This window comes from Filicampus tigris, chromosome 18 (genome assembly GCF_054856515.1).
Source record: "Filicampus tigris isolate MCC_2025a chromosome 18, RoL_Ftig_1.0, whole genome shotgun sequence".
Classification (NCBI taxonomy): Eukaryota; Metazoa; Chordata; class Actinopteri; order Syngnathiformes; family Syngnathidae; genus Filicampus; species Filicampus tigris.
The window spans coordinates 12,246,854-12,259,950 of NC_141234.1; the positions used below are offsets into that span (position 1 = coordinate 12,246,854).

The 13,097-nt window shown below is 39.9% G+C and overlaps 1 protein-coding gene across 11 annotated transcripts in view; it reads left to right on the forward strand.

Moving 5' to 3' along the window:
- Positions 1–9,663, forward strand: part of epb41a (erythrocyte membrane protein band 4.1a) — a 52,105-nt gene extending 42,442 nt beyond the window's left edge. For 10 of the 11 annotated variants that reach the window (XM_086014271.1, XM_086014270.1, XM_086014281.1 and 7 more), the window contains 5 exons: positions 14–142; positions 239–355; positions 1,251–1,331; positions 2,349–2,468; positions 7,031–9,663. In XM_086014271.1, coding sequence (XP_085870397.1) covers positions 14–142; positions 239–355; positions 1,251–1,331; positions 2,349–2,447 — 426 coding nt within the window. In that variant the 3' untranslated portion in view covers positions 2,448–2,468; positions 7,031–9,663. The remainder of the gene's footprint in view (positions 1–13; positions 143–238; positions 356–1,250; positions 1,332–2,348; positions 2,469–7,030) is intronic. The other variant, XM_086014272.1, reaches the window with a different exon arrangement.
- Positions 9,664–13,097: the final 3,434 nt, after the last annotated feature.

Genomic DNA, 13,097 nt, shown 5'->3' on the forward strand with positions numbered 1-13,097 from the left:
TTGCGTTTCGCAGTCTCCGGTGCTGAAGACCCAGACGATCACCATCTCAGATGTCACCAACTCTCTTCGAGGAACTGTGGCCTATAAGGACATGCCCTTGGTTCACACTGAGACCAAGACGATTACATACGAGTCAGCCCAGGTAAAAAAACAAACAAACAAACAAACAAAAAAAAAAAAAAAACACGATTTGCATGCCGAAACCTGGAGGCATTATTTGAGGTTTAACACTGAAAAGGTGTCTCTCCCACAGCCGGTGGACAACTTTGCAGAACGGGACTCGGGAGTGCTGCTCAGCGCCCAGACCATCACATCCGAGACCATCAGCACCACTACCACCACCCAGATCACCAAGGTCCGCCTCGGCGATCAATACTGATCAATGCGCTCCACTCACTTGAATGCTGTGATTGTTTTGTCAGCTTAACCCATCGGAGTGATGTACGCAGTCGCGTGATCAATCACATATAGAAGCACGAATGTTCCACATGCGTCTGTTTTCCGCGCTCTACTCGTACATTCCTTCCTTCGGTCATGACCGCGGATATCATCCAACAACGACTCTGCCGCTTTCGAAAATCCCTCGCTTGACAGGACGTAAACCAGCTGACCTGACATTTGGAGTAATCATGCTCTTTAATAGGCATTCGGAGATGAACCACAGGTCGTACCGGTGACACGAGTCACAGACGATTCGATTCGCAGTCCTTTGTTGGAAAAAAAAAAAAAAAATGCTTCTCGGTATGTGGTCCGCAGACTCCTATTAAACCAACGGCAATTGAGCGAAACAAGAAGGAAAAGCAGAGCAATCATCTCCGACTGTTGTGACATTGAAACACTCTCTAAGCCCGAACAAAAGTACTTAGACATTCCTTTTCTGCTTGATTGTGAGTCCACTTCACGTTGACGTCCAGTGATTTTTCATCCCTCTTTTTCAAGCGCAGCAAAATTCGAATGAAAAACCCAAACGCATGCAGAGTTAATCATTTTGAAAATGTTTTTTTTTTGGGGGGTCATTTTTATTGAAGATAAAATGTGGAAACTGTAGAATGCATCGCACAGATATACTGATGTTCACTGACAGCTGGTGTCGTAAAAAAACAAACCAAAAAAAACGGATGTTGCCAATTAGAAGCGAAAACAGACCAACTGAGCAGAGCTGCATTGTTTTGTCTGATTCCCCCCCCCCCCATCCCAACACCCCCCACCCATTTAAATGTTTCGTTTCAGCCATATCATGTCTGTTGCAGACGGTGAAAGGAGGAATCTCAGAAACTCGCATTGAGAAGAGGATCGTCATTACCGGAGATACTGAAATTGATCATGACAAGGTAAATGATGCTTTGTTCACATCCAAGGGACACTTAATGTGGCTCTTATATAATTGGTCTGCATATGGTTGTGAGCGTGAGTGTTTGTTTGTCTGTGTGTGCCCCGCGATTGGCTGGCAGCCAATTCAGGGTGTACCCCGCCTACTGCCTGGATTCAGCTGGGATAGGCTCCAGCACCCCCCCCCCCCCAAAGCCTCGTGTGAATAAGCGGTTTGGCTAATGGATGGATGGATGGATGTAAAAATTGTCAGCACTAACCTCCCCCCGCCCCTTCCAAAAATGTCAGTGGTGATTTTATGTGGTTTTTATTCACATTCAACATATCTCAATGATAACCTTTTTTTTTTTTTTTTTTTTTTTTTTTTTTTTTTACGGACGTGGTCTGCTTTTTTCATCAGAGGCAAGCGCTGCGATATTGTTTCCTGGCTTGCTTTGTCACTTTTTGTTGTCACCTGGTTTCTGAAAATGGCGACCAGTAAGTTACCAAAATTCATATGCGCAGCTCAACTAAACTGCTCCTGTGAGTAAAACCTTTTATTACCTCCACAAAATTGGACATATTTTGCCGATCATTTTCACGTTTTTACAGGTTGAAGTGGACGAGTAGAAACGTGCATATGAATTTTTGGTGCCGATTAGTCTATAGGTGTGTCTGTGTATGTGTGTGTGTGTGTGTGTGTGTGTGTGTGTGTGTGTGTGTGTGTGTGTGTGTGTGTGTGTGTGTGTGTGTGTGTGTGTGTGTGTGTGTGTGTATATATATATATATATATATATATATATATATATATATATATATATATATATATATTTTTTTTTTTTTTTTTTTTTTTTTTTTTGCTGTAATGGGGCAATGCATTCTTCATGATAAAGCAGGAATTATTTGCAAGCTTATTCCCCCCTCATTCAGCAATTGCACATGTATATCAAGTAAATGGGTTGCGCAAGCTGTTTTTAATTAAAGCCATGTATCAAGCTCTACTGAACAAGCCTTCTGTGGTTGTTGTTTCATTTGTTCAGGCGTTGGCTCAGGCGATAAAAGAAGCCAAAGAACAACACCCAGATATGTCCGTCACCAAGGTGGTCGTCCACCAAGAAACAGAGATTTCCCCTGAGTAAGACAAGCTCACGCATTGGAAGGTTCGTATCCCTCTTGTCATCTGTTTGCCGGGTACAGTGCCGGATCACATTGAAGTTTGCAGCATCACACAGAATGAGCCACAAGTGCAGCATAAGCTCCCCTTCAAAAGTCCTGGAACAATGACGGCATTTCCTTTATTCACCGTTGAAGTCTGGAAATATTTGAATTGATATCAAAAAATGAATGCGGCGCCAGATATCGTCGCTTCAGCTTTTATTTCCGGGTATTCACAGCTGATACATAACTTGGAAAGTCGAATTATTTGTCATGAGCCAACACATTTTAGGTAAGCAAAAGGACTGACAAGATCTTGCAAGTTTTGTTTCAGGTCTGCAAATAAAAAGCTGAAAATTGTTTGCTTTCGATCTACACTGTGAATCGAGGAACTTGCCTCAGCGTGTTTGGAGGAAAGCGCCACTAAACACTGACAGAATCTTGAGTTCATCCAACTACAAAATACTTTTCATATGGACTTGTTTGCTTTTATCTGACTTTGACCAATCAGACGCAACGTAAAATGGGCATCGCCGTCCAATAGGTGAAGGGCATATAGGGGCATCGCTTTCACTTGATAACTTTGGCCTTGTTTGGTCTTTGCAAACAAGATGGGGAAGCTCCTCTCAGCAAAAGTGCAGCAATATATTTTGTTGTTTCTAAGATAGTTACCAGGCTGCTTCAGGGTGCATTGAGAATGTGTCAGACATTAGTAATCTGCAGATTTGCATTCTAGCAGTACAATTTGGTTGATCATCAAATTTCATTTCCATTGTCTAAAGCTGTGACGGTAAGAAACATTTTTTCCACACTCTACCATATTTGATTATCTTATCAGTATGGTACCTCTGAGGCGTAGCGTGTTTCCCTTTGTTGATCATCTTAATGTTTTTTTTTTTTTTCTTGAATTCACTATTCAAAGCAGCTTTTTCCATCTTGCCATTTACCAACCTGTGGCAAAGTTGTCCTGGTGCCGAGCGCACATATGGACACAGTGACACTCGAACGTGAATGGCAATTCTTGATGAGCGCAGGAATCGAATAATAAAGCATATCACTTTTGTTCACCCTGCGGGTTCCGTTATTTCTGATCCCAAACTGCGCGTCGAGAGAGAGCCCAACTATATCTCGCCCGAATCTGCTCAGGCTTCTTCCCTGCCAGAGTGGCGTTCCATGTTATCTCAGTTTAATGGTATATTTTAGCGGTTGTGATATTTTAGTGACTTACTGAATGTTTACGCCACACTTTGATTTGGTAGAACGTTTGAATGCCAGAAAGATGAAAACTCTAAATTAAGTATATCTATCTATATATCTATCTGCACTGGCTACGTTTACATGGACACATTTATTCGTTATTAAGGGCTATATAAAAGCCTGATCGGAATAAAAATGCTTCATGTACACACCCCATTCGGAATATTCTGACCCGATCAAGCCCATTCCGATCAAGAGTTATTCCGATGAGAGGGGTGGTTTATGTTGATTGATAATCCGATCGGCGCGTATGAAACCACCTATTCCGAAATTTCGGAACAAATCGTCTTTATCGTGCATGTCTCTGACATCAGTATACGCATTTCTGTTATTCCCGGAAGCTAATAGAAGCAGAGCGACTGACTGACTGAACTGGTAAATTTGCAGCTCCATTAGGAAGTGGTAAGTCGACGTAACGGCGCAAATGGGAAAAATATGCGAAATTAATGTTTACAGTAGGAATGGACGGAGAGATGTTTTGTTGACACACGCAAGTCACTACGACGACTTCTACTGCTATATTTGGTCAATCTGCGCATCTCTAAATAATTTGTTCCGATCGAAAGTACGATGCATGAACAGGCAAGTCTTAATCGGAACAATATTTTTAGTGTCCAGGAAAACAGTGCATCAGATCCTCATTTTAGTCCGAAACACTCATCGGGTTAAAATAATTTTGTCCATGTAAAAGTAACCACTGTCTTTAATAATAAGTCATGGTTCATTTAATCATATATAACTAATCTGATTTTATTATTCGTAAAAACATTAAGATGCCATAGTGCAGGTTGGTTTGTTTGGAACCAGATCTTTATCCTTCAATTAAGAGCCAGGCCTCGGTATTCACTGCTTTCAATTTATGCTGCAACTCGGGCAACAATATCTAGCTAGGTCCTGTTGGTCTGCCAAAAAAGTTGCGCAAACCGAACATGATGCACTTGACGCTGCGGTTTCTGATGAATCCATTGTTTAGCCGTGGCTCCATAATTTCTCCCGTTTGCAAACGTGAAAATGCACTGACAGGTTTGCTCTACCAGGGACACTCAAATCACATTGCACTCAAGTAGTTCAACACTAAATGGACCTCTAATGATCCAGCGCGGTAGCAATAAGAGCGAGCAACTAAGTCAGTTTGATGAGCACGCTTGATTACAATGAGCGAGCAGAAAGGTGTAAAGCAAATTTGTGATGGTGATAAACATGGGGGGGGGGAAACATTGCCCCCCCCTCTGTACGCATTAAATCTGTGTAATAGTTTTGTGTCAGTGCAATGTGACGTGTACTCCAACATGAAATGAGGTATGTTAAACAATGGTGCCCATGTGGCTTTAATCGTAGCCCTGTTTATGTGATGTTCCAAGGTCCAGGCTGGGAGTCTGGAAATGTTTAGCTGGCTGACTACGTTGCTACGTAAACACAGTCCTACCTCCCACTTTGTTCCTTAGTGGGGATGTGGTATGGGAATTCCCTACTTTGAGGAGGTCAATGCCATCGGCCACTACATTGGAATGGTACAGAGACTTGACATATTTTGAAATCCATCGTCAGAATCTATATTTTTATCAACGTCTTGTCTAAGTATTACAGTTTTCAAACATGCATACTAGGTAACTGAAAACTGATCTTACCGTTGTGGATGCATTGTAATTATCGCATCACTGCATCCAATTTAAGGCATTATATTCGGTGAAATGTCAAGGTCACAGATTGTTCGCTTTTTTTCCCTCATTTTTTTTTTTTTACCGAACAGTGCTAACATTTAATCATCTGTTTTAGTTTTGAACGTTTTTGTCATGTTTATTGTAAAATGGCAAACAGACGAGGGTGCAAGACTGCCAAGATGTAGACAGCAGTAAGACAAGTTACAAAGCATTTGCAAACTACAAACAAAAATTTGGATTGATTATAGCACGTCCAACATCTACTGGTTAAACGAAGCTTCTACAATGATTACAAATAAACACATAAGTAGTTTAGCTGTCTAAAATCTGCAACAAAATATGTTGCCTTCCTTATGAGAAGTTGAAGTACTGTAGTTCAAGGCTCGAAATAACAGTTTGTGAGTCAAAATTTGCACTTTGCGTCTCATTTGAAATACACTAAATAGGAATTCTGAACAAAGATTTTTGAGATTTTCCGATCTGTGCAAATGGCCCCTAAAGGCTTCATTGGGCAGGACGAGGACTTTACCAAATAGCAGACAATTTAATAGTGTCTAGAGAGAAAATTATAAACAGTGACGGCCGTGTGACAGGATCTAAAAAATGGAAAATATTTTTTTTTTGCCGTAAAACTCTCCTCAGATGCTGGCCACCTTTGCTAGAATCGGCTGCATGTCTATTCTGATGCATTTCATTGGTTAAGAGACCAAGAATTAAATAATGAATAGAAAATTACGTATACGCTCTCCCGGGCTTTAAGGGTAGAAAGACGCAACAGTGCTCCCGGCTCTAGTGGTTGAAACGCGGTTATGCGCTCCCATCCTTAATGGGTTGAATGGGAACTCAATGCAAACATTTTTTTTTTCAAGAATATGTTCTATGCAAGCCCACTAGTTGAAACAGGGCATTCTGATAAATGTTGTGTTTGTGGAATAAGTGTTAATGCACTTTCTCTTAGCCATCTGTGGAGGCGGCCATTTTGTCTTCTGTCGACTGAAAATGACATCACAACTGCTCACAACAACCAATCTCGGCTCAGATTCAGAAAACAGGTCAGCCGTGATTGGTCGTTGTGAGCAGTTGTGATGTCATTTTCAGTCGACAGAAGACAAAATGGCCGCCTCCACAGATGGCTAAGAGAAAGTGCATTAACACTTATTCCACAAACACAACGTTTATCAGAATGCCGTGTTTCAACTCGTGGGCCTGCTGGGAACATATTCTAGAAAAAAATATGTTTGGGTTGACTTCCGCTTTAAAGTTAATGACAAGGGGCTGGCTAATTGCCCCGTCCCCTCCTCAACTGAGCAGAGAGGGTAGGGGTGAGCAGCTACAAGGAGAGGGAGAATTTTATTTCTTTGCTCTTTTTATTCACGCAAATATTTTTAAAAAGGACCCTTTAGAGCTCTTATTTTAATACTGTGATAGTTTGACTTTTCACTGTCAGACTCTAATATCGGACCATGCTACTTCTTCGCCAGAGTCTATGATAGGCTCTTATTGGATAGTTATCCGCGACCTGAATGAGGAGAAGCGGTACACAAAATGGAGGGTTGTTGTTTCTGTTGAAACACTGATTCTATCCTTTTTCTGTTGCTCTATCTCCCATCAATTTCCTGCTCCCATGACTCTCATTTCGCCCCCCTCAGTTGCCTCCACCGCCCCCCTCCCACCCACATCACATCCTTTTTACCTCAGAGCTCGGAGCCACACCCAACAGCACTGCCTTCGACATAAACCGCCAGACCGCATCAGACGGACTAACCTCCTCACGGAACTATGAACTTTAACCTCCGTGAGCGCGAAGTGAAGAGAGTCGCCGGAAAATTCCCAAGAATCCTCCCAATTCCTTCTCCTGTTCTACTTACTGCCAAAACACCAACCGATGGACAATTAAAAAAAAAAAAAACACACAAAAAAAAAACACGTTTGTAAGGAAAGAAAACAGGTACAACATTTGCGAAACGATATCTCTCCAATTTGGAGATTTTAAGAAAATTTTCAATGGGGCATTTGGTCTTTTAATCTTTGAGATTACTGAACTTTATTTTTGTATAACTTTTCTTACAATCGCAATTGGTTCTCAATAACGTGGAGCGATGCAGTCAAGGGTTTTTTTTAACAATGAGATCCAAACACGGGGAGTGCGGCTGATTTTCTTGGGAATGTACACATCAAGACTCAAGGTTCCCTTCCCATTCGTTTTAATTTCTTGTACAGTATATCCATATACATATAGTTGTTCCTTCCCTTTTAATGTGAAGAAATATTTTTTTTCAATGTGGAAAAGAATACTTCCCGTCTTAACACATTATTTAACCACTTGTTAAATTGTTTTGTATTTTCTGTAGTGTTTGTGAAGGAGACCTTTACATTTATTTATTCTCACTTCTGTCTTCTTGTTTGGAGGTCCTCTAAGCACACGTATGTGTAGCTTTATTATTTCTTATGAACAGCGTTCAATTCGCGACGTGTGTGTGTGTGTGTGTGTGTGTGTGTGTGTGTGTGGCAGAAGCATCTAGTCTAACACATTTTTGACAAAAGTTTTCTGTCGCAGCCTCAAGCGTGACAAGAGTGCAGAAAGAGGTAAGATTGTTTTGTTGGCTTCGTTTGGGATTAAGGGATTTAAATGGATTGTTTCTCTTTGATGTACAAAAATTACTTGCACCATCGCCCACTAATTTGATTTTCGCCTGATTTAAGGCAGTTCAGGGCGTCATCAGTTTACGATGGTCCCGACATAAAGTTCAAGGTTGCAAAAGGTGCAAAGAATTAAGTAGTCACTCACTCAATTAAGACTTTACTCATTTAGAATAGGTGAGTAATAGACTATAGCTCAGTCCGATGTACAAATTTGGATTACGTTGCCAATGTAAGAACAGAACAGAGGACCCCCTGTACTGCTAATTAGTAACAGTGGAACCTTCAGAGCCAAACGCAATCCATTACTTGACACTCGTCTGATCTCTTTTAGTTGATGTATTTATTTACGTTTTATTATTTTAGTTATATTTGGACCCTTACAATGGTGAGCACTGAAGTCAGCTCTTGAAAATTCATAAAAGTCAAAATGGAGTTTGAATGTAGCAATGTCACAAAATTTCACCAAAATGATTGACGTGCTCACTTCAACAACCCGCCAAGAAAATTTGAGAAATTGAATTTTTTGTGTCGAAAAAAAATAATAATAATAATTCTAACTTCATTACATTTCCTTGGCCCTTTTCTACGCAGAATCCCTTTTTCTATTGGCTGAGAAATTTCAGTCAAAAATATCCACCGATAAACTCATATCGGATGAAATTTCAAGGGGTTCTCCAAGTCGACCATCAAAATTGCCGTGACAATTCAAATGGCGTCACGTGCCCTAAAACCTTGACTTAAATAGCGTAATTAGGACATTATGTGAGAAGAGAAATGTTTGCAATAGAATCAATTTTTTTTTTTTTCGTGAATTCATTTATGGAGGATTTTGGAGGCGTTTGAAGTAATCGGTCCATTTGATTTTTTACAAAATGTCACCAACATGGTACTCTCCCTAAAGAAAGCTAACTTCTGTTTTCTTCATGAATGCTGTGAACTTATTTTCACTTCGAGCAGCCTTTGTCAGGTCCCAGGTGCGTTAAACAATCTTACACTTCAAATAAAACACACTTGTCACCGAGCCGATGATATCCTGCTGTCTCGCGTCGTGGTTCATGGTTCATTTTTGTGCGGATTTATTGCTCAGAAGCGTTTGGCCTGAGAGGTTCCACTGTACGCACCAAAACGAAATTAGTGTGCGTTAATAGGGTTTGATAAAATGCACAACACCATATATAAAGACATATGTTTGCATACCATCTTAGTTACATTCACAAACTAATTTAAAATACTCAGCTGTATATGCAGATTATAGGCTAAAGATAACTAACAGTTGAAATCCTACCAAAAAAAAAAGGTGGTTAAATATTATTCAACGCAAGTGAGCCGAATTACCTCAGTTAGAACAGACACTCTGGTCCTCATTTTTTCATGTACATGTGTAACTACATCTACAAATGATTCCCAGCTATTTTTTGAATACTAAGAACTGGTATTTTTCTAAGTAATGTCCCATGTGATGTAATTTGCATTGATGCTAAGGGTCAACACTCAATGATGTACAGTAGATTGTTCTGGACATACTTAAAGTGGAAATCAACCCCTCAAAAATGACAATGTGTTCTATGCAGCCCCACTAGTCAAAGCACAGCATTCTGATTGATATTGTCTTTGTGGATTATGAGTTAAATAGTCAAATCCACCCATTTTTGTCCATCTCAGGGGGCGGCCATTTTGTCACTTGCTGTCAACTGAAAATGACATCACAGTTGCTCGGGTAACAACCAATCATGGCTCAGCTTCAGATTTGCCATTACCTGAGCAACTGTGGTGTCATTTTCAGTCGACAGCAAGTGACAAAATGGCCGCCCCCCGAGATGGACAAAAATGGGTGGATTTTGCTGCTTAACTCATATTCCACAAATGCAATATGAATCAGAATGCCGTGTTTACACTAGTGGAGGCGCATAGAACAAATATATTGTAAAGACGTTTTTGGGGTTGACTTCCTCTTTAAAAATTCCACCAAAACTAGTTAGTAACGTCCAACTAGTTGACAAAAAGAGTAATGATTAAGCAAAATAGCATGGTCAAATGCGAAATTCCTTTAATAAATCACAAAAAAATGTATTTTCCATGCCATCCTTTTGTACAATTTATGGCAGGTATACTTTGTGATCCCGTGATTGTCTTATAAGGGTTTTCATAATTTCAGCCAATTTTAAATGACATTCACGCAAGTACAATTAGTGATAAGGGATCCTTTCCGAAAACCTCCCCTTTGATATACCACTGCCAACATATTTAGTATGGCTGATGTCATTATGTTTTTTGTAACATGATGCAATATTCTGTACAGTTGTTGAAAAGGTAGTTGATTGTTCAGTGTGCTGTTGTCTCTATTGTGGCTCTCCCTTCTCTTGTTGGAAACGAGCAAGATTTCTCTTCTTTGTTCATTGTATACCCGCACCATCACAAGAAAGACATGTAGTAGAAGAGCACCATGCACTGAATAAAATGTATTTTCTCCTGTACAGTGTCAGCGACTTGATTTCCTCTCAACAAGAAAATGGAAAATTGTAAAAGAAAAGTGGTAAGTAGGGGAAGTCAACTCAAAAATATTTTTTTCCAGAATATGTTCAGGCTAAATGTTCTAATAGTCTAAACGCGGCATTGTGATTAATATTGTGTTTGTGGAATATGAGAAACCCACCCGTTTTTAGCTAGCTCAGGGGGCGGCCATTTTGTCACTTCTGTCGACTGAAAATGACATCACAGTTGCTCAGGCCTCAGAACGACCAATCACGGCTCAGCTTTAGAAAACAGGTGAGCCGTGATTGGTCGTTACCTGAGCCCTGAGCAACTGTGATGTCATTTTTAGTCGACAGAAGTGACAAAATGGCCGCCCCCTCAGATGGCTAAAAGTGGATGCCTTTTGCTACTTAACTTCCATCCCACAAACACAATATTAATCAGAATGCCGTATTTCAACTCGTGGGCCTGCTGGGAACATATTCTAGAAAGAAATATGTTTGGGTTGACTTGTTATACCCTCACAGAAAGGGAAGAAAACTTTTTTTCTATGTAATTTAATATTGGGCTGTTTAAAAAATGGCAGCGCCTGGATTTCAACTCAAGCATTGCCTACATAAACAGAAAATGCAAGATGGCGCTTTGTGAATTGACTGAGATGAACAGTATCTTTCATTTTAAATTCACTATTGGATTAAGGTGCAGAAATTGGGCTGACCACCATTAAATTCATCTTGTTGGTAAGCTGATCCATCCTTACCCTGTATGCGAAAAATACACCATAGTGTGCGAAATAAAAACATATTTTGAGCTTCATTCACTTTTATTCAACTATTATTCTACACTTATTGAGGCCCCCACGTAATTCAGAGATATTTCAAAAAGTATATTCCTTTAAATCATACATTGTGAAGTACACTTTAGTTTATCAACCTTAGGAGACCTATTGTGCATTTACTTTAACAATTTAACAATTCCCAGTTTTCACAACATGTCTGTGACGTGCTTTTTAAAAAAAAATTAAAAAAAACACAAGAATCAAGAACAGGGCAGACCTGTGTATCATGCAAGTGAATGACTGTTAACCGCACCCCTAATGGAAAGTCCGGCTTTTGTTACCATGGCGACCGAGGGCGAGCCTGGTCTTTGCAACTTGAGCAGCTTCTTGTGGAATCACAAGCCAAAGTGGGGGGGAGGCAACCGTATGTAAAGAGAAAAGTATTTTCGCATGCGCTACATGTGGCACATGGACACATGGACACAACACTAAACCAAAAAGAAATGTGTTCACAAAGACCAGAAATCTACAAACACAAATAGCGAAACAACTGCAAATGAAAAAACAAACAAATAACTCAACACACTGTTAGTAATTGAGTAAACAAATCAAGAAAAAGCTAAACACAAAAGCAAATCAAAAACAAATGACTAACCAAAACAACAAATGGCTATTTCAAAAGAAGGGCAAGTCAAAAAGTGAAAATTATGCACGTTCGAATGAAGTGCTTAATTTCAGAAAAATAAGAGAATTATCACAAGACTAAAGTCTCAAATAATTGAACAGTTTTAGAGGTTGTTTGTTCAAAACTTTTATTTTTTTGTCTCATGCAGTTGAACGTCGAGTTAACTTGGGTCTGTGTGCCCGTTTGACCTGAAAGGTTCATAAATCAAGTTTTGGTTTCCCTTTGAAATGAATGGGAATGCAATTAATCCGTTCCAGCCCCAAAACCAAGTTGTACTTACTGTAGGTTTTATTTTGAAGAGGAGTTCCCCCACCTGTGGTCCCTTCTCAAGGTTTCTCATTTTTCCTCAGATTTTTTTGTTTGTTTTGTTTTTCCCTGCCCTCTTGGGGGTTAAGATCAGGGGATGTCATTAATGTTTGTCAACTATGGGCATGTGAAGCCATTTGAAACTTTCTTGTGATTAAGGGCTATATAAATAAATTTGACTTGTAGAAGGGGGGAAGCGGAGGAGGACTACAGCTATTGAATAGTCTTCTTTCTAGTCTAATTCATTGGCTGATTTTGGCCTTTCAATCCAGCCAAATGTATCTTTTTCTGTCCTCCAAAAGTGTGATGTCACATTGTCATGTAGATTCATTTGACATACATACTGGATGGCAGTTTTAACGTGATTACACAGATATTAACCATTTGTTGCTTAATTAAAGAGACCATACAGTTCAATAAATAACACACTGATTGTAGATAGCATTTTCTGGCAAATGGAACTTTTGGACGTCTTTTAAGATACCGCATCATTTGCGATTGGCTGATTGAGGCAGAACATCCGCCTACGTACAGCATGCAATGGCTTACCCAATGCTTTATGTACATTGCCTATGACGGTTAGGTTACACTGTGCGACAAGCACAACACATCCGCTCATCCATGCCAAGATTGTCCGTATACCGAAAATAATACGTAATAGAGGTCATTTTTCTATCAAAAATGTTGAGCCTAACCCGAATTGTTAGGAACATCCATGTTTACGAACTCGCTCTCTGTGGGAATTTAGGAGGTGCAAACAAAAACTACTCCAGCCATTCTATTTACATTTTTTTTTTCTTTCCCTACGGAGAGCGATTTGTCTTCCAAATGA